This window comes from Lissotriton helveticus, chromosome 5_1 (genome assembly GCF_964261635.1).
Source record: "Lissotriton helveticus chromosome 5_1, aLisHel1.1, whole genome shotgun sequence".
Lineage (NCBI taxonomy): Eukaryota > Metazoa > Chordata > Amphibia > Caudata > Salamandridae > Lissotriton > Lissotriton helveticus.
Window position 1 is genome coordinate 398,191,435 of NC_136065.1, and position 23,118 is coordinate 398,214,552.

The window sequence follows — 23,118 nt, forward strand, 5'->3', positions numbered from 1 at the left end:
GGGAGACATTGGTACAGGCCCTGCGCGACCAGAACACACATACTGACTCAGATAGTGCTGATGAGGAACAGCCTAGATCCCAATAACATGCTATTGTTGAGTTACACCCAATAAGGAGAACTAAGTCTCTTATCACATACTATTCGACCGTACGATAGACTGCCGATGACGAGTGGGGAGGAGGGAGGGGGAATGAGGAAAGGGAGCGCCATTCGCTTCCATCAAGCATCAGAGTTCTGTATCAACGAGACTGACAACTCACTCCTCTGGGGGGGGTAGGACTGTTTGGGGAGGGGAGGGTATTTCATTTGGGTTGTTTGGAAAAGCAGAAGAGACTTATTCTTATCACCTGTTGTACCCTGCTGAAACGGGGAGATATTCACTGCAAACTAGTGGCACACGCCGCCCGACCCCCGGGTTGTGGGCTGAATGGCCGTGTATAGAGCTTCTACCACTGCCGCAGACATTGTTTTAGATAACTTACCAGGTGCCAATACTGTGATTCTATTTGTTTCCTGCAATAAAAACATATTTGCAAAAAAAAAAAAAATCAGTGGTGGGTTAGAGTCCCGTCAGGATTTCATGTGTGTATGGTTAGGGATACTTTCGTTTGAAAGTGCATAAATGGTTTTGTAATTTCGTTCGAGTCAAACTTTGAATGGCTACTTTATGTACATTCAGAGAGAAACGCGTTCGTTATTACTTGTTTGAAGGGTAGAGTAAAAGTTTACTTTATCGGCGAATGTATATTCTGTGAGAATAGCGTCGTCTATTCCACTCAAAGAATTTCTTGTATGTCTGTAAAACTATCGCTTTATTTAAAGAAAAAGACAAATGGTTTGTTCTTTTTGTTGTTGATTAATCGAATTTTATTAAGAAAAAGCGTCTTTAAAATGGCGCTGTGAAAAGTATTTTGTGAAGGAGGGGCGAGTACTGAGAGTGAGACACGAGAAACCGCAGCGGCTGTGTACGTCACACGGTCCGCGCAGGGATTGGGTACTATACGTCACACGCTGTACTCTGATTGGCTCACGTAACTTTGTCGAGCTGAATGCTGATTGGGTTTCGAGGAAAACTCTGTTTCTATTGGTCGAACAAAGTGGTGACATAGTTTGAACCTGATTGGCTTGTTGGTTTGTTTCGCGCACGGATTGGTTGTTGTTGCGGAACAACCAGGAAATATTTACAATCATTTCTGATTAAGCGGATTTGATTTAAAAATGACTTATTATTATAAAAATGTTGAGAAAAAGACTTCGATACTTCAGAAAATTAAAAATTTTATTTCGCCTGACAAGAAAATTAAAACGCGAGGTGGTAAATTACTTCATAAGTACAAGACACCTGCAGCGTATATGGAAGGTGAATATGGTTACCACACTGTTTTATGGTTTGATGTTTGGAAAAGTTATACAAAGGACGACGGTGTATTGGCTTGGCCGGATGATGGTTCATTTAATGTAAAAGTTTTAAGAAATTTGAGAGAGAAAATGTCAGCTCTTGTACCACGGCCTAGACCAACACAATTCGAAGCTTTAGTGGAATGGGAGGATGAGATGTTTCAACTTCAGAGAGAAGCGAATGGGATAAAAAGACCTCCAAAAACTCCAAGCTACAGACGAGAAACGCATGAAGATAGAATGCGTATGTGGAGACAGGGAGACATGTGCGATGGTCTCTATTTAGTTAGAGAAATGGTTTTAGGGTCTCCAAGTGAGAAGAGAACTGAAAAGAAAAATAACGCAGTTATAGAAATTGATTCAGAAGATGCAGTCTTGGAAGAAATTTATACGACAAATAATAAGAATGCCCCTTTGAGACAGCCTCGTTCATGGTCCACTCCAATGGTTTCTACTGGAACCACTCCTAGTGCACCTCCAATAAATGATTCTCCAAAATTATACCCAAATAATTCTGAATCCTTTGAAACTCCAGAGCAGTTTGAAACAAGAACACATTCTAATGTTTTTATTGAAAATAGAAGTTTTCCAAAGGAAAGGGAAGCCCCTAGAAACTTAATGAGAACTGACAGAATTGAGGAAGTTGCAAATACTTCAGAATACCTGCGATCAAAAGAAGAATTAATTCGGCAGATAACTAAAAGCATGGAAGCAGTGACAGTTCCAGTAACGATTGGTCCTGTTCAGCCTGTTTTCGATCAAAAAGAAATTAAACAGCCAGGTTTAACAATTCCATTAAATGCAGAAATTCAAAAAGTAGCTGACATTTTTTTTTCAGATTTATCAGAAATTAATCGTGAAAAATCAAGAATGCCTGACTTGACTTTTAATCAAGATTCTTTTAACCAGACACCAATGGGTGCAGAGTCAGATGCTGATTCTCTTAAGAAAAATGAGTCAAATCCTAAACTAGATGTTGCAAAATTAAAAGCAGACTTGGAAGAATTAATAATTGGCACAATTGGTACTGACAGTTTAAAATTTTATCGAGATGATGAACTCCTGTTCATCAGTAAAAGCATTCAATGGAAAATAAGGAATAAATACGATCAATTAGAAGAACTGGCAGAAGAATTAGAAATTGATTTGAGCAAACAGAAAAACTTGGGAAAGCACTACAGATTAAATTTTACAGAAAAAGACATTGAGAATTTCAATACAGGAGGGAGAATCACACACATAAAAGAATTGATTGTTTACATCAAGAAATTGGGTGACTTAAGTAAATGGAGAGTGAAATGGACCAAAAAGAAGGAAGATGAAAGGTTGGATAGGTTGGATAATCTGTCTAAACAGTTTCCGATGAGAGAAATTGCAGGTGGAGGGTATGTACATGTTCCCTAAACAAGACAGGACATCCTGCTCTTTACTAATGATTTTCCTCGACTGAGGGAAAAGCCCGTGGAATGGTACCGACAGGTAGACAGGTTTATAAAGGTTTCAAAAGTTCTGTGGATTGATCTGGATGGCTTTTTAGACATTGTCGTCCCATCAGATGTCTGGACAGAATGCAAAATTGCTGTGAGTTGGCCAAAAGCTGAACCAGATCGAGTTAAAGAGACAGGTGCTCCAGCACCTGAAGTCATGGAATTTTATGAAAAAGTGATTTATTGGTTAAAGCAAAAAATTGCCCCAAAAGAGGTTGACTGGGTTAAAATAGACAGAACAAACCAGGAATCGAAAGAATCAGTTCATTCATTTTATGAAAGGTTATTACTGGTTTTCAAACAATACAGTGGCTATGAAAAATTAGATGAAAAGGATATGAGCCACTTTATTTACAGATTCGTCTATGGTCTTAGACCAGAAATTGGAGAAATGATCAGGAATAATATTGTCGGATGGCAATCAAACTCAGTGGATGATATTTTGAGAAAGGCAAAGTACTGTAGTGATGAGTTAGAAGCTAAACAGAAAAATTTAAAAGAAAAGGCAATGTGGGCACAGGTGAAAGTGGCTGAACAACAGATTGCAAGCCTTGACAATAAAAATGGAAAATTTGTGCAGAATCAAAATCAGAGTCAGGGAAAGTTTAAAAATAATTTCAATAATTTTAACAAGCCAAAGTTTAATCCGAAAATTGAAGAATTAAAACAAACGATGCCTTGTTTTAATTGCGGCGAAATTGGTCATTGGAGGAATGAATGTAGAAATCCACCCAGAAAATTTAAAAATAATCCATTAAACCCGCAGATACAGAATGATGTTGATCTGCAGCAACAGCTACAGCTACGTCAATTAAACGATATGAGTCTTCAGCGACAGCTACAACAGCAGTTGACCCAGCTGCAGAATCAAATTCCACTGCCTCCTTTCCCTAGCTGTGGGGGAGGTCAAAAATACAATCCAGATATTGGATTCAGCGGATGTGATCAGGTAATAAGAAATCAAAGGCAAAATTTGCAAAGTATACCAGGACAATTTTTGTTAACAGGAAACCAAGGAAACGATTCTGATAACTGTTTCTGACGGTGCCCGAGAGAGGGGGAAGAGTGTGTAATTGGAACCGCTCTTGAGGTTGACCAGTCTGGTCCATTTGTAAATGGAAAAGTGAATGATGTAGATATCACTTTTCTTGTGGACACTGGTGCTACCCGTTCTACTGTTAGATCAGTGGAAATTGAAAACCTACCTCTCTCTGGGGATACCATCCAAGTAGTAGGAGTTAGCAATCAACAAATGAAGACTGATCTTACTGAGCCTGTGAATGTGGAAATAGGCAATTTCAAAGACAAACATAGATTCGTAGTTTGTGATAGCAGTCCAGTGAATTTACTTGGAAGAGATATATTGTGTAAAATGAATTGCAGAATATATTGCTCACCTGGTGGAATTGAATTACAAACCATGGAGGAAGATGGGTTGTACAGATTGACTATGCTAATGATTGAGGCAGAAGAAGAAAAATTGTTTCCTTCTTTTGACAAAGAAAATTTACCTGAGGAACTGAAAAAGACAGTCAAAACTGAAATTTGGGATTTGACTGGAAACAAAATGGGTCTGATGAAACATGTCGATCCAGTCAAAATTATAGTGAAACAGGGAATAGAATTTCCAAATATTCCTCAATATAAAATGAAAGCAGAAACAATTGAGGGTGTTATTCCTGTGATTGAAAAATTCATTAAGCAAGGTGTTTTAAAAGAAATTGTGAGTAGTCCCTGTAACTCACCGATTATGGGGATCAAAAAGTCAAACGGAACATATAGGATTGTTCAAGATTTGAGAAAAATTAATCAGATTGTTGTTCCTTGTTGCCCAGTTGTTCCAAATCCAGCTGTTATTCTTTATCAGATTCTGCATGATGCAGAATGGTATACTGTCATTGATCTTTGCAATGCGTTCTTTACTGTTCCATTGCTCCCAGAGAGCCAAGAAATTTTTGCTTTTCGGTTCCAGAGTAGGACCCTCGCATGGTGTAGAATCCCTCAAGGGTATACAGAAAGTCCTTCTATCTTTAATGAGTTATTGAAAAGATCTTTGGAGGATTTAAATCTACCTGGCAGATCGACATTAGTACAGTATATTGACGATCTGTTGATTGCAGCAAAAACAAGAGATAATTGTGTGACAGACACAATTATACTTTTGAATAAATTGGCAGATGAGGGACATAAAGTGTCTCCTGCAAAGCTGCAATTTTGTAAACAAGAAGTAAAATACCTTGGTCATAGAATTGCAAAGGGAATGAGACAGGTAACAATTGAGAGAATCAAAATGATTCAGGGAATGCAACCTCCAAGAACACAAAGACAGGTGAGAATGTTTTTAGGAATGGTTGGTTACTGTCGTCAATGGATTAGTGAATTTTCGGTAATTGCGAAGCCACTCCAAAGATTGACAAAATCAGATATAAAAGATCCAATTGTGCTTACTGACATTGAGTTGAAAGCCTTTGAAAAATTAAAAAGAAGCCTGTGTGAAGCTCCAGCTCTAGGCATGCCAGATTACGAAAAAGGATTTGAACTATATTGCAGTGAAAGTGAAGGATGTGCCTTGTCTGTATTAATTCAGAGACATGGAAACATGAGAAAACCTATTGCCTACTTCTCAGCAGTTCTTGATCCAGTTGCAAAAGCCTTACCAGGTTGCTTAAAAGCAGTTGCAGCAACAAGTGTTAGCCTTGAACAGAGTGAGGGAATCATAATGGGATTTCCTGTAAAAGTCTATGTTCCCCATTCAGTTGAAATTCTTCTCACAAGAAGTAAAACTCAACACTTGACAAGCAACAGGTTGACAAAGTACGAGAAAATTATTCTGGGATCAGACAATGTGTCAATAGCAAGGTGTGTGAATTTAAATCCTTCCACATTGTTGCCTGACACTGAGAATATTGATGAAAATGACGTGGAGCATGAGTGCTTGGATATCATGGAATACTGTACCAAGCCAAGGCAGGACATTAAAGATGTACCATTGCTTGAATCAGATCACGTTTTCTTTGTGGATGGTTCTTGTTTAAGATCAGAAGGAGGTATATTGAGAGCAGCATATTCGGTCTGCACAGTAGCAGATGTTGAAGAAGCTTCATGCCTTGAAGGAATTCGTTCAGCACAAGTGGCTGAATTAATTGCTTTGATTCGTGCTTGCGAAATAGCGAAAGATTTGAGAGTTACCATAATTACGGATAGCCAGTATGGGTACGGAGTTGTGCATGATTATTGACAACTTTGGTCTCAGAGAGGCTATATGACATCAGCAGGTTCACCAATCAAATATGCAGAATTCATTAAAATATTAATTGATGGCATACAGTTGCCTAAGGAAATCGCTGTAGTAAAGTGTGCAGCTCACAGAAAAGGTGAAGATTTTATCACCAAAGGCAATGCTTATGCGGATGAAGTTGCAAAGTATTGTGCAAGGAATAATTATGCACTCTATCGGGGGGAAAACAAAGATTATGGTTCAAATTCACTGATGCTAACATCTGTTGTTGAGACATGGCAGGAAATTAGGGATTTGCAAAATGAAGCTGATGATGAAGAGAAAGACACATGGCTGAAAGCAGAATGTAGGCCACGAGATGAGGATGGAGGTTGGACTTACAATGATGGCAGAGTAGTTTTACCAAATTGCATGATTGCTGACATGGCCAGAATGTATCATGGTCCTGGTCATATTGGAAGAGATTCTATGATTAGGCTTTTTAAAGAGACCTGATTTAATACCAAATTTAGAACGATTGCAGAGACTCTTTGCCAAAGATGTTTGACTTGCCAACAAATGAACCCAAACAGGAAATCAGTTGTGGGAAAAGGAATCATAGGTCGGGAGGGTGGTCCTTTCACCAGATTACAGATGGATTTCATTGAAATGCCCATGCACAACTGTTTGAAATATGTTTTGGTGATTGTATGTTTGTTTTCAAGATGGGTAGAAGCTTTTACAACACGTCATTGTGATTCAATTACAGTAGCAAAGTTGCTTCTTCGAGAAATAATACCAAGGTACGGTTTCCCAGTCACTATTGAAAGTGATGGAGGGGGACATTTTGATAACAAATTGATGAAATTGATCTGTGAAGCATTACACATTGAGCAGAAAATACATTGTGCATACAGACCAGAGGCATCTGGGGTAGTTGAACAGATTAATGGAACTATCAAAAATAGGATTGGAAAAATGTGTTTGGATACAGGGATAAAGTGGACAGATGCTCTTCCACTTGTTCTGATGACTTTAAGAAGTACACCGGATAAAAAGACAGGTCTGAGTCCTCACGAAATCCTTATGGGCAGAGTCATGAGACAAGCTTTTGTACCAGTAGGAAAACTGTTAAGCATTAATGACAGTGCGATTTTGGAATATGGCAAACGGCTATCTGACGTAGTGACTTCTGTGTCTAATCAGGTGGGAACTGAAATACAATCAAAGGACAAAGTGCAGACACATGATCTGAGATCTGGGACTGGGTCAGAATGAAAGTTCATCGAAGAAGGAACTGCTTAGTACCGAGATGGCAGAAACCGAGACAGGTGATTCTTGTAACAACGAATGCAGTGAAGTGTAGAGGATTGAAAAGGTGGATTCATCCCAGTCACACTATTCCGATACCTACACCTGAAAACTCTGACAAAGAAAGTGATACAACAGATGATTCAGATTCTGAGGAAGAAATAGAAAGAAATCCAGATACTGAAGATCGACAGAGGGGTCAACATCTGGAAAAATCATCTGTGAATAGAGATTTGATTGGAAAAGACTTGGATATTATTGAAATAGATTCTGAAGACGAAATTAATCTGCTAGACAAAGAATCGGCGGAAGTAGCAGATAAGGAAAAAGGTGCAGTAAAAGAATCAGATCAAGATATAAGAAAAGAAAAAGAAACAACAGAAAAGTCTGAACAAGTTCAGAAGCAAGACCAGGAGAGTATCGAAAGGCAGAAAACAAGCTCTGAAAGCAGGTACAAGAAGTCCGGATCTGGGAAGTTGAAGGTGATTGAAGGTTTGGAGGAAGACGAATTACCGAGTACCAGTGATGGGAAAAAGAGTGCTGTTCCTAACGGAGTGAGACTGCCGATTAGAAAAGATCCTGGTATAACAATTGAAATTTCTGACAGCGATTCTGGAGAGAGTGATGAAGAATGTCAGAGGGAAAGAGTGAAGAAAAGATCGTGGAAAACAGAATGTAATGTGTCTGAGCCAAAAAGGAAAATCTTGAGAAAAGAAGAGACCTGGCCAACTGAAAACGGAAGGTTAAGAGTGAGGTTGGTAAAGAGGTCGAAAGAGCAGGTGAATGAGATAACGAGTCAGGAGGATCCTGAAAGAAAGGCAGAGAAAGGAAAGAAAATAGAAGTAATTTCTAGAAAGACAAAGAGAGTTTTAAAACCGAATCAAAAATACAAGTCTCCTGAATGGGCTTATTTAATAATCCCACCTGTAATTGAGATAAATAGTAGCAGTCAGGAAGAAATTGAGGACAATAGTGACAACGATTGAAGTACTAACCTGTTAGAATTAAGATTTAAGTTTAGGTTTTTGATTTTAGCACAAGGCTGAAGAAATTGTGTTAGGTGACACAAGGTCGAAGAAACTGTATTTACCGTATTTTCCGGCGTATAAGACGACTTTTTAACCCTTTAAAATGGTCTCAAAAGTCGGGGGTCGTCTTATACGCCAGTAACAACATTTTTGGGAGTGGAAACAACGACCAAACTGTCTTGAGCCTTTGTATTAATGGGAAGGCATGGTGTAAAATATATATTGTTTTGTCAGTAGAGGGTGCTATTGCTTCAGTAAACGTGCCATGGTTGTGTTTGCACGTCGAAGCCTTTTCTGATGAGCATTGGTCTTCTGTAATCTTGTTTGGCCATCTAAATAAGCATTGCTGTTGCAGAACGTGCTTAGTTTGGTTTGATTGTTGTGTTTGTATTCTGTTGCAAAGTTTTACATGGCATTATGTACGATGTGCGCGTGATGGAGTTGTACACGGAAGGGGTTAAGGAGTGTTCTGTATGGGTGTCATGGGCTCCCTATTCGAGCTGAAATGCGCAGAGCAAGGACGCAGTGCAACTTGCGATAGTGCTGGAAAGGAACCCAGGGCAGACCTGTGTGCTATTCACGACTGACCCGCTATCACTAGAGTTATGCTGCTCTATAACAAAGGCCACGAGAGGTATGCGGCAGGGGAAGACCAACATATGTGCAAGGCTGAGCAGAGTTATGCTGCAAGAAATGCCAAGTTATACAGTATGATGCGGTACAACAACATGTAGCAGTATATTAATTGTTTGGGCCTTTTAACAAGTACTTATGTTTACCGTACATGTTTGATGACATGACGTTGGAAGAGGGGTAGTCTTATACGGCGAGTATAGCATGAAACCTACATTTTATCAAGAAAAGTAGGGGGGTCGTCTTATACGCCGAGTCGTCTTATACGCCGGAAAATACAGTAGTTGGAGAATAACTTGTGAGAAAAGGTCGAAGAAAGATTGTTAGAGGGTTTTAAAAAAAAATAAAAAATAAAAAATGTAAAAGGGGGTGTTTTAAATTTTAGGTATTTAAAAATTTTGTTTTCTCTTTTTGCAAATAAGGCTTCTTATTTTAGGTATTTAAAAATGTTGTTTTCTCTTTTTGCAAATAAGGCTTCTTAAAAAATGCCTTTTGTTATGACGCGTGGTACTTCAAAATGTTCCATTTTCAAGAAATGCTGTAAGATGACTCTGGTATGTGTGCTCATATTAATTCTGCTCTGGTTAATTTTAGCTGCCATCTTTCCTTTCGGGATCGATAAGGAGAGATACAAGGTCAATATGACAAGCAAAGCTTCAGTTAGTCAAGACAAACATAGTGCAACACACAAAGCTAACAAGGTTATTGATCACAGACCAGATATTCATCAGGATAGGTCTGTTGGTGATTTTTCAAGCAATACATTTTCAAGGCTTTTGGGAGAGTATGTTAAGGTCATGAGTGTCAAAGATTGCCATATCTGCGTGAAGTTACCTGCTTCTGTTTCTGAGGGAGTGACATACAATATGCTTCCTCTTACTTATGGCATAACCTGCAGTGTGATAGCTAGCTTATTTTACCAAACTGGTCGTTTGGAGTATTATTATTCCAACTATGACGAGATTTTTGCTAATCTGAAAATAGAGAATGCTTTAAATAAACATAAAGGAGCTAAACAGATGAGGGAATTCTTTTTAGTTACTAACGAACTTACTTATGAGTACGCCTACAGAAATAATTTAACTTGCAAATTGAGAACTGAGGAAAAGACTTTCCTGAACCTTGTTGAGGAGAGAAGAGCGATTTATAAAAGAAACGAGATGCTCAAACAGACCAAATCGAAGTTCTGGCAAAAGGAGGATGAATAACTAAATGGCAAATCTTTTGATAATGTTGCAATTCACATAGACAAACCAATTAGTGGCAAGCTTTGCATTAGGAGAGATAATACTCTATTTGATAATTACTTTGTAGGAGCTAGCAATTGTGAAGACACTTACCAAATCATGGGGGGTTGGGGATTCAAAGGTGGCTAAGACCCAATTTTTCCTGGGATCTATTTTGTTTGTGGAGATAAAGCTTATTATAATCTCCCGGACCATTGGTACGGGACATGTTTTGTTGGTCTTGTTTTTCCAAAGATTTTTCATGTTGACAGAAATGCAGAAGGTTCTTTTGAAATCAGTAATAATTTAAACAGGTTTAAAAGAGAAAGTTTTTCAGAAATTTTGGGAGACATCTTTGAAGCAGTGATACCTTTAGTAGGTATTACCCTGAATGCAGGAAGAATTAGAAAGTTATCCACAATTGTTGACAGATTGTCCACTGACACAGCGGGTGGTTTCCAGTTAGTAAATGTAGAGGTCATTGCGGTTAGATCAATGGCGATGCAAAATCGCCTTGCCCTGGACATACTCCTAGCAAAAGAGGGAGGAGTCTGTGGTATTTTACATGTGCAACATTGCTGTACTTACATCCCTGATGAAAGTAAGAATATTTAAATGTACATTAGAAACATTACAGAGATGCACTCAGAAATAGTCCCCTTAGAAGAAGATGATTTTTCAGAACGTCTTTCAAAAAGATTCCAAGCTATTAAAACCTGGTTTCAAGAAATTGGTGGTTCAGTTCTTGGCAAGATTCTAACACCTTTGTTTGTGATAATTTTTGTGATAGTTTTGACAAAGATCAGTTGCATGTTACACAAGAGAAAGAAACACATGAGGGAAAAGAAGAGAATTTACAAAATCAAGAAGGAGCAAGAGAGGGAGGTAGAGCTTGAGGAGTTACGCAAAGCTCAATATGATAGTTGCAAGGATTTTGCTGAAACAAGTCTTTAGAAAATACTAACAGAGCGAAATTGAACCATTTTCATTTAAGATAAAATTTTGCTAAAATTTTGGGTGTGGTGTGGTGATTTGGTAATCACCAGATGAGGGAGTTGATGGAGCGAGATTTAGAAATGTTTTTCATTTCAACTCGTGAAGTCACACTTCCATAAATAAAAATAATAAGATTAACAATTGTGCTGTATGTGTATTAATCCAACCTAGTTTTAAGTTACAATACACGTGAATACATATGGGGTATTAACATGTGTGCTCATAATTGTGCATTATGTTGCATTTCCTTGTTTGTGAAAATAATAAATTAATCGTGTCTATTGTTATGTCAAAAATTAACCACAGCTGTTTTAGAATAAATGGCATGTGCTTATTTTGCTTCCCTGTCTTTGTAGTGTCACTCTATTCTTTATAGGTGCATAAAGAACCATGCTGGATTAAATGAAGAATGGTAGATATAAAAATGCTGCTTTATTTGTGCAATTCAGCTAGGTAATTTAGACTAATGGGTTAATAATTAGCATTGGAGGGTAGCAACAGAACAAACTATATTACTCGCATTAATTATTCTTTTGTGTTTGTTTATATGATAGTTAACGAAAAAGGTTTTGGGTCTAGTGAATTTCCGTACTTGCAAAAATCTGCTTGGAGCCAGAGCGAGTCCATATTGGCAGCATTTTCCTCCTGTCCTGATATAAATTTGTCGCGCTGAGCTGACAGTCTCATGGTTGAACAAGGCCAAGGCCAGGAACCGGCAAAGAGGTTTGAAACAAACCACGACATCAGAGGAAGCCAAAAACTTCAATTGTAGCAATTGCTGCGAATTGGAGGAAGCTGCGTTGTTCGAAAGCTAAAGACAATGGTCTCTAAGAACGTGGTGGAACTGTGATTCTAAATTGTGGTGACACGTCGCCTGTCACTTTTGGACCAATGGGACTCCGATTTCAGCAGAGAAAAATACATTTTCTTAGATTAGCTTAGCGTAGAAAGGTATAAAAACTCTTACCCTGTGGAAGAGTTATGCTTCTCCTTGCAGACCTTTTGATAAGGGCGTTATGCTGTTGGACTTCTTTTGGAACACGTAAGAACCCTCAAAGACTTTACTCTTTAATTCTTCTTTATAGTTAGCATTAGTTAGGGATTTAGGTTTTGAAAATTGCTAAACTAATAAATTTTATTTTACTAAAATAATTTGATTAATAATAAAATTGTCATAACCATTTGCAATGATTCAAATAAAATTTCTTTAATAAAAATTTCTAATACAATTTCCAAATGAGTAACTAATAAAAATCTTACTTTGGAAACAAGCTGGTCTTGTCTTTTCATAAGTTTAGGTTACCTTTAGCTAGATTTATCGCCACAGTGGCTTAATTTGTTTGTAGGATTAGTAAAGTGTGATGAATTAATTTACCGCGGTTGTATATAAATGTGTATAATTTGTGAATAGGTTAATTAAGCCACATGATCCAGTTGGTCAAAATATGTCATGTTGGATTTATGGGCCTTGTGATTGATTAGTGAATTATAGTGTATAATGTGGAGTTGGGTAGCGTAGTGTATGACATATTTCCTATAACCCGCTGGATCAAGGGCACACTATCTCACTAGTGTCATGGAACTCCTCAGCCAGTAAGCCTAATTAAATGATAGTCATTTAGAGAACTGCGTTTCAAGTCTTCATGCAACACCACACCAAAGCACAGCACACTTATCTCAAGCAGTACAACAAGAAAATATTCTGACCTTGCGCTTTTGTTCCTCCTCTTCCTGAATCTTCATCTGCAGCTTCCGCACCATGACTTGTCGTTTCCACTCAGGGATGGGCCGACCCTGCTCATCATGGGTGGGTATTAGTGTTTCTATGTCCATTTGTGAACCTTGACCTGGAGCCGTGGGTGCGGTGTTGCCATTAAGCACTGGTTCTGGGGGGCTTGCAGCTCTTGAATTGGAGGTAAATGTTGGTGTCTCAGGGGGGGATGGTGTTGTAACCGCAGAAGGAGCTGAATTCTGATTCTCTGCCTAAAAAAGAAAAGAGCTGCAATGTGTCAGGACTGCAGAGAAGCCACTGCATTTTTTTTTCAAGATTTATTGCACTATGAAAACAAGAACTGTACAACATGGGAGACATTTAAGGATGCATGTGCCAACCTGTGTCAATTCCTGACATACAGATCCTATAAGATTGAAAACTTGTATTGGCATTGCTCCTTTGAGTACATTTGGGACTTTTTTACATTTCTGTACTACTTGCGATTGATAGTTGCTGCTTGTCTGTACAACAATTTATATGAAAACTGGAACATTTAACGGTATCTCTGAAACTTTGTTTTCCGATTAGGGGATATACGTGAAAAATGTTTTCCTCTTTTACTGTGTTTAGTTCCTTTAGTGGTTGAATGCCCCTGTTCGATTCCATCATAATGCCATTTCTCTAGTGTTTTCATGTTTTAAGTCTAGAGTCACATGAGTCTTCCGTAATGAAGCAAGCATGATTGTGTAATGCCATGGCTGGAGTGTCTCCAGTCTGTCTTCATCCTTCTGGAAATGTGGCCCTCAGAATTAGATACAAAAATGCTGATTAAGCTTATCCTGTGATGCGCACATAGGTAATATAATCTCCCTCAATTCTGTACTTGCCTCTCCGTAGACAGTCTAAAGAAGTGGTGTGTAAAATTATACTTACTTTGGCGAAATTAAAAATTTGCTGTTATATGAAACTGCAAAGTTGTGATTTTGAAAAATTTGCTTTTTAATCGATTTTATTTGGAAAATTCTTCTACTAATTGAAGATTTGCTGGTTTCATTTTGAAAACTAAGAGCCTACGTACGTATGGGTGTTTGATTTATTTTACTTGGGAGGTATCAGTCAAAGTTTAAGTTTGAATTTTTTGTCTTCTACAACTTCTTTTTCTGAAAGAAAGTTCCTAAATGGTTACAAATTCAGTAACATTTGCATTGGTTTTCACATAAGTTCACAAACATATTGAAGGCAATGTCCCAGAATATAAGACTTTCCTGCCTAACAGTTCTCTTTTTCATTCCAAGTCTAAGGGCCTTATTACGCACTCAGCGGTCCATAGGACCAACGAACCTGCGGTGGCATTCCGGCCACCGCCACACTGCGGGATTGTCCGCAGTGTTACGACTGCAGTGGATGGACCACCACAAGACCACCGGCACCATCGGGATCAAGGATACTGCTGGACTGGCGGTCTTTCACCGGCAGGAATATGAGAGTGGTGCCACAGCCTGTGCTGAATCAGCATATTTCGAGCTGCCATTTCACCGCCCTTTTTAGGGCAGTGAACTCGCCATAAAAGGGGGGTGGAATGGCAATGACCTGCCGGATTTGGGCCTGGGTGTGCATGAGGGGCATACATGTAGCACCCCTCTGTATTTGCACCCACATTTCCTGCACGGTATGGCATGAAAAGGGGGTATAATGGCAACAGAAGGGGCCCTAACAGGACCACCTGCCAGACCAGAATTTGACTCCAAATCCAGCGGGCTGTCATAACATGGCTTTGGTGGTCTTACATCGGAATACGTGTTGCACCATCTGCTGTAAAACCACCAGAGTTGTAATAAGGCCCTAAGTCTCAATATTCATTCTCAAAAAACCTTGCTGAACTGATTCCACCAAAGTCTTGTTTGTAAGAATAAAATCATGTTTTGTACTCACAATAAGTGAATTTGCATTTTACAATCATTTATGTATTTACATGCATAACTACACCACTATGGTGTGATTTTCACACCTGAGAATATTCCTCTTGTAGGGGCCAGACAGGGTAGTCATTCCATAGCGAGATAACTTGGAAAGTTGGTGAAATGTGCCAGTTATAGCTATACATATCCATTTGCAAGGCATAATACCTCCCTGTCTATGGTCAAGATTTACTCTTGCCATGCCAAATTCTGGAATAAATCCGTTTCTAGGTTGGGGAAGCAGGTCAATCCATCAAATTAATTACCCCCCTTTAAAGATAATTTTTTTTACACTAACTCATTTGTTGTGTATATATTATTTTTACAATATATATTTGGGTCTTGATATAGGCTACTTAGAAGCTTCATTAGCATAATTCATCCTTACATTAAGCTCCTAACGTTGGTTGGGTAAATGACATCCCTAGAAGTGGGGAGGTCTTCAAGTTGATGAAATATTTGTACTACATTTATAGGAGATCCTTGAAATTTCTGCTGGCAAGCAGTCTTACCAAATGTGTTGGATTTTGACCGCCTTAATGAAGAATGTACCAATCCCTTTTAAATCAGAATAAGAGCAGCAACCCATTTCACAAATACCATTAAAGGAAACAGTGCAACATTTCCACCCACCCACATAAATCAATCCACAAGAACAAATGTTACCTTTAAATTAATCTGGTGACTTACATTGGTTCCCGTCTGCCCACTGCCGGAGAAGACTGTTGTTAGTGCTTTACTCTGAGGTGTTGGTTTCAGACTTTTCCCCGCTTTAATTTCTGCCAATAGTTCTGAGTTATCTCCTGTGGGTGACATCATGTTGAATGACTTTGTACCTGCAAAGTGCAGTTGTATATGATTGGTTTAAGAAGTATGCACTGACAAAATGTGATTTACAATATGCAATAGTAGTTGAAAGCAATAATAAATTCACTTTTACCACTATTAGTAAAAAATAAGATGTAGAAGTATATTAAGAATAATTGCCCACATATAGTCGTAGAAATGTAATAGTGAAATAGTTAACATTTTCCACAATATTAATCGGTTCTGATTTATAAAAAGAAATAAAATGTAACTAATGTCTTAAAATTGTGGGCTCATTGCAAGTGGGGTGGTTTCCAACTCAGTATTCCCCTTCACCCCATGGAGTAACTTAAACAGAGGATTTTGGTAAATCTGGTGGAAGATAAACCATTTATGGGGAATAGCATGCACAAAACAGTGTTTCTGCACAGATCGCCACAGTTTCAGACCCAAATATTTGAGCTGTTTCATTAGTCTAGTCTCCAGGTAAAATACCTCCACTCAGCTGATTTCTCCCAAATCGCGTAATTCCAACAAAGCCAATACATCTTGTTACTGGCCCAATTGATGTTACTTGGCGTGTAAATTGAGGACCTATATTAACTTACTATGGATACATTAAAGGGCAGCTGACTGTGTGTATATACTAAGAAAAAATGAAGAGATTGACGATACAATGATTGGACTCTATTGGTACATATTACTGAATAATCATATTTTATGAGTTGCCATGATTACAGTAAATTTTGTTGCACAGTGAACTCACAAGGCACATCATTCTATGGTTCATGTACTAGAGTGTAAGCCACTTCTTTTCTTATGACACATTCAATTAGAAATTGTCTAATGTCCACACAACCATGAGTCACAGAAGTTATCATTTATTGAGAGAGTCCAGGATTTTTGCTATGCAAAGCGGATACAATGGATTCACTTGCAAGGGTCTCAAATCAGTAGTTCACCACCTCTGCTTAGCAGCTGCATGGTTTGTCATCAGTTGATGTTCCATGGAGGAGCAGGTACACAATAACAACAGGCTTGAATTTGAGTATTATCTGCTGAATAACAAAGGTAGCTACTTCTTTTACAAAAGAACTGGGAGTAGATCAATTACATGATTTAAAGTTCCAAGGACAGGGAATAATTGTTTTGGTCTGTTCATTTATGGAGCCTTCATTCTTGGAACTACCAACCTTACAAAATATTGACCATCATCATCCCTAAGAGGTGCAAAAGATTAGCTATAAATGTAAAGTCTTCAGTCTTCTGATAATCATAAAACAAGGCTCTAGGGGTGAAACTTTTAATTCACATTATTTTCACTCTACGATGAACTATTGATGTTGCAATTCAGACAAATCCTCTACCTTCTCTGTGCACAACATATATGTCAAAACAATATATATGTTAAATCACCTAGCCAGCAAGACATGCAACAGCATGCTATAGCTTACCATCAATGTAGTAGGTAGTAGCATAATTACCTGGGTGTAATAGAGCACGTATCAAAAATGCAGAAGAATATCTGATTGTCTGTCTTGACACAGGGTAAGATAATCAAGATATTTGATCTAGCAGTAGTTAGGGCCATCCTGTCTGCTTTAATCTCCCTTATCCACTGGCTTGAAACTGGCATCCTAGGGTGTAGCCCCCCAATGAATTTATTCCTTTGGAAGAACATTTACATCTTGGTGGAATTGACACTGCCTACAGGCTGAATGAGGTCTTTGGGGAGCGTCCATCTTTTTTCAGGGACAGGGGTTGCTAAAAACCAATATGCACACAGTCCGTGAATTGAATGCAGGAATGGAGATCTGTCGTCCATCAGAGGCCTCTATTTCTGTAATTGCAGCTCCCCTGAGTCACAAAAAGAATCCTGACTCGGAGATATTAGTGAGACAGGTTTTAGCTTACTGTGAATTGTGATTTTTGCACTGTCACTCCTCATTGATACATCAGTCATGATGCAACACAATGTATAAAAAGGTTTGCAAAATAGGACTGCTCTATATTCCTTCATTAATACATTGGTCTTTTCATGTTTAGGACACAGGTGTTGAAGGGAGGCCCAGGAGTACTATAACTATGCTATACTTTCAAGATGTCACCTTAGACCTAGACATTCCTGGTTTAGGAAAATAAACGTCAACAGCAAAATGAAATCGCTTGTGTCCCAATTTCAGACCTTTGTGTCAAACCGTACCTTTAATATTACATTTCAGAAGCAATTAACACGTGTTCAAATTTCTTGACTAGTTGGTGAAACAAATCAACATGTCTATTTAAAATGAAGTGTATGTTACTACATTCATTATTGATTGCAACTGTTAAGCTAGAGAAATTCTGTAGTAAAAATTTGTATTGTCACCATCTAATGACAAAGAAAGCAGTGAATGTAATAGGTCATTATTTGTATCTTTCTTTTCACTTTTCTGTGCCAGTTATGGTCATCTAGGTCCAAAGACAACCCACACAACCTTGAAAGCGGGTTAGACTGAAAGTTTTCAAAGGATAACAAATCAACTTCAAACTAATTTATTAACAAGATATACTGATAAAAAAGTAGTAGTGGATGGTAGGCATGGAACAATTGAGCAAATATTTGCTACTTACAAAAGAAGCCTAAAGTTCCACCTGCCATTCCAGCATTCTACACTCCCGTTCACCATTCTACCATGCAATATTGCGCCATTCCACATCCCACCATGCAGCATTCACCCTCATGCAGTTTATACCCAAAGCCAAACATTTACAAAAAATTCTGCCAATAAATCAAGTTAAGACAATAGGACAAACATGGCAAAGTGGGGAAACCAATTGGGACCACAAGGATAAAACACAAGGATCCACTACATTAAAATAAACTATTTCATTTTCAGAGGTAGGTTTATGCTCCTTGCACTGCATCTAGCCCAACAACAATAAATAGAAATAAGACACACAGAATTAGAACTAGACAATGAGGAAGTTGTGGCACCGAAAGGGCTGAAACAGGAATAAGCGATATGGCCTTCAAATGATCAGCTCTCCCCGCCTCATGACACGTGGATGTCTTACCTTCCAACCCAACACAATTAAATATAGTGGGGATTGAGTGTTCCAGATGCATCAGGAAGTCAACACATGCAAAAAAAAATCATAATCTATTTTGTAATCACGTTTCGTGAAACCAGGAATGTGACTTCTTGTCCCTTTAAAATTTCAAACAACACCTCCCTCAACTCTAACTGCACTATTCACAGTTTTCGAAGCTTTGACAGGATCAGGCCATCATAGATGTGGCTTGCCGTGTCTTCTCAGTACCTTGATATGACTAACTGACAAGCACAAGGAAACGTATGACAAGTTCTACTCTTTTGTTTGACTTGTATTGCTCCAACTGCTTTAGTATATAACAACTTACTGTCTCACTCTCCTGCAAAATTCTTTTCTAGAAACTCAAGAATCACTTAAAGAACTAATCTTATCTTTCAGCCACCACTGAGCCAGATGTGATGTTGGTTTGCACCCTCTTAAATGGCGAATGATACTATAGGAAAGTAAAGTCACTTACAAAGCATTACTGCAACTGATTACCCACCCACACTCACTGCCAACATAATAGCCTCATTGATAATATGGTTCAAGTGCTCCACCTACCCATTAGCCATGAGATGATAAAATACCATGCTTTTGTGTAGTACTGGAGAATAAAACCTTGCTCATGTTACATTCTTGTTGTGTTGGGCACCCCATTTGATAAGATACAAATGAACTGGGTGCATTGTCCAACTCTAAACATTCTGTTACCCATCCATGAAGAAGCATCCTCAAAGACATTAATTAGAGTACGGCATAGATTCTCAATGGCCTGCAATTCTAGCCACTTGGCAAAATTGTCTATTGAGACTAAAGAACGTGTATTCCTCTTGACAGGAACATGAAAAAAATCTATTATGAATATCCCTTACATTTGTCACATACCTCAGGAAGGTTTACCAGCAAGGTTTGACAGACTTATCAGTCTTGTTGTAATACTTGTATTGCATCACCCTTGTCACCGACCTCATCTAGTCTTGACCACAGAAGCACCAGCAGGGTCTTCTTTTTGTAAAAGACATACCTAATTGTTCTTTTTGATCTTAACTAATAATTATCTTCCTCAACTCAAAACATGGCAATGATACCTTGCCTCATGAGTATACCACTTCCCATGCTAGGCCCCTTTGGACCTTGGCTAATAATGTCAGTTCTTCTTATAACTTCCATTTCTCTGGCCATCTAGATGTAAAATACTACTCACTACTTACCAGTTAAATAACACTACATAGCAAGGTTCCAAATTAATTCAATGAAGATCACATCAGATTGACTGAGTAGTTTCTTTCGGTCGAATGTAGGGTATTGGAGACATATGCTAATACCCACTAATGCTGGCTATCAAATGGCTTTAAAATATCCCTTAAAGTACAACTACTGGCATTAATAGCTACGTTATATTGTTTAAATATGACAAAGCACTTTAAACAAGGTGATTATACAATATATTACTTCAGTAACTTAAATCAGTAACTTCCTTAATTCATCACTTCAAATTAATTTAGCATTCCTTTTAAGCATAGATCTTAAAGAATTGACTTTATTTATTGAAGGATAGTCTTCAAAAATGTTTGTGTAAAATGTGAGAGCTAGAAAGTACTTCAATTGTTCTTCAAAAGAAGAACCTGGGCCTTCAAGAATGGCCCCAACAAGGCACACCTTGTGTCTGATACCTTCATTACTAATGTTGTGGATAAACATTCAGCATCATTAGATTGGCACTATTCAATTTTCAGAGTTAACCCTTTCCCAAATTCACATTGTGTTGTGCCAGGTACATAAATGAAACAAGTATGTCCCTGTCTTCCTGTTAAAATAGCGTTTTTGTATTTGTTAAAACACAGACAGAGCTTGCAAGGCCAAAAGGCATACGTTTGCACTGATACATGCCCTCTGTATAACAAATCGATTCAGAAAAGGGGGTGGTGATGGACAGAGCATCTGAATTAAGCAGAACACTCATACCCAGTCAAAAGATCAGGGCTTGATCCATCACAGTTTTTTAGCTCACTGCACCATCCCAGTTCAGAACCTGGCTACATGAAAATTAGTCTGTCCCTGGCCCAGTGCATCATGGGAACAGGGCAGACCAAACTACCAAGCCAATTCTTTACTGGAAAGGAAACAAGCTTCCGGGGACCGGTTTCTGGCATTACAGCCGTCTTCGGCCCGGCTTGCTTGAATCCTGATGGTGCAGTGAGCAAGGGACTCACATCTGAGCATACCCTTCCACGCTTGTGGTGGCCAAAACGATTCAGAAAAGGGGGTGGTGATGGACAGAGCATCTGAATTAAGCAGAACACTCATACCCAGTCAAAAGATCAGGGCTTGTTCCATCACCGTTTTTTAGCTCACTGCACCATCCCAGTTCAGAACCTGGCTACATGCAAATTAGTCTGTCCCTGGTCCACCCCTTTTTGTAATTACTCTGTATAACAAAGCCTGTCAGATGTTTCGATTTCTTGTCCAAGACAATCTGATGTTGGGCACTTGCATAGTAGAGGATTGAAAACACTGTTGTATACTACAGCTTAGGTAGGATAGCATACGATCAGCTTAGAGTATGTTCGGTAGAGGGTTGCGGTCTATCTGAATTGGTTCATTCAAACTGAGCAAATAAATGCAAAGCCATACGTCATCTGATCTTTTTAGGGAAATGATGATGGGGAAACCCAAGCAGAAGATTCTATCATTTTCTTGATGTACTTGGAACACAAAGGTTTTAGAATATCATTGAGTTTTCCCCTGTAGAACAGAAGAACATTCCTCACAAGATGCCTTACAGGAATTGGTTTTTCCTTTAATCTTATGCAATACTCAGAATTCTAATTCCTAACAAAATCACTGAATTTCTTCCATAAGTTCTCAAAAACATATTCCTCATCCCTTTTTTTCCAACCTCTTTCTTTGTGCCATTGTTCTTTCTAAAATGAATCATATAGACTGAAAAATCAAATCTGACTCTTATCTCCTCCTGCTGTGGCTAACCCAGCATGGGGGTATCCCTTCCATGGCATACACCTGAGCTTCTGTCACCCTTTTAATCCATGTCACCATAGAAATACCCAAGGTTGTTTCTTTTGTGAACTGTGGAACCACCTGGTTTGGGGGTTTGTTTTTAGAATGTCAATGGGTAACACTTTCCTCACCCCTTTGAACCAGGAATGTGCTAAGGATTATGAATCATGCACAAGAGTCACCATAAACTGAACCTTGTCATCAATCAGCGTGGTGCATTTTGGAAGGTGTTCATTTTTCTTTTTGGTCCAATGCTGAAAACTAGGTTAGAATTCATCCTCAATCTATCATTATCTTTCTCTTGAGAAACCATGATGATCTCACCTCCCCAAGTGCTCTACTAAATTGCGTTTTCTTAATGTATTTGTTACAATATATATCAATGACAGGGTAATCTTCAAATGTAATTACCAATCTAGTTATTACTACTGCATCTGTCACAAATTGTGGGGAATTTCTTATCTGAATTAAAGTTTGTATTCTTCTGCTTCTTATTTTTATCCACATCAAATCATCTTTCTTACCTATGGTATTCACCTATAGATGTTGTGGTTCTCTAATTTCCACTACACATTTCTCAGACTGCCTAATGCTCCTTGCTATATCACCAGGAGCGTCAAGCATTAAGTCTGAACAAACCCATATCCACTACTGAACTTTTTTTTTTTACTAATTGTTCTCACTTGGATCTGGGCCCTAATCAGATTGTAATTTATGTTTTCAAAGTCACAATTTGCTGCAAATGTCCTTACAGTCACTTCTATTGCTTTCAATAAAACTTGAAACAGGCACTTATTGTATTGACTGTATTGTAACCATATCTGATCCATATTTACTTAAAAGCATATTCACATATATCAAGGGTTGTAGCATTCGGCAAACTAGGAAATCATTTCAATTCTCTTAGACATTGCCCTAAAGATGTTTCGAGTTAAGACATTTTCCTTTGAGGAGAACAATTATCACTCTGTAAAACCTCTACAAAGGCTAAAAATATTTTATGACAAATATTCCACTAAATAGTGGGTTCAATCGCAGAAGAAGCGAAGTATGGTGGTGCAAGTATGCTAGATATTTTGAGTATTAAGTTTCTGCAACTAAGTTAAAAAGAAAAGAGATAAAATAATATCTTAAAATAATCAAACTTATCACAGTTGTCTCATGGGTAAATAGGTGCACTGGTATTACACCTTAGACGTTGCAAAACATATGATGGTACACAAATAACAATAAATAAATATTGTG

At 38.3% G+C, this 23,118-nt stretch overlaps 1 protein-coding gene across 1 annotated transcript in view; it reads right to left on the bottom strand.

The window, feature by feature from the left end:
- Window positions 1–23,118, bottom strand: part of ESPN (espin) — a 926,204-nt gene that overhangs the window by 203,689 nt on the left and 699,397 nt on the right. The window contains exons 11-12 of the mRNA XM_078642618.1: window positions 15,661–15,806; window positions 13,006–13,281 (exon numbers count right to left, since the gene is read on the bottom strand). Of these exons, the coding sequence (XP_078498744.1) occupies window positions 13,006–13,281; window positions 15,661–15,806 (422 nt within the window). The remainder of the gene's footprint in view (window positions 1–13,005; window positions 13,282–15,660; window positions 15,807–23,118) is intronic.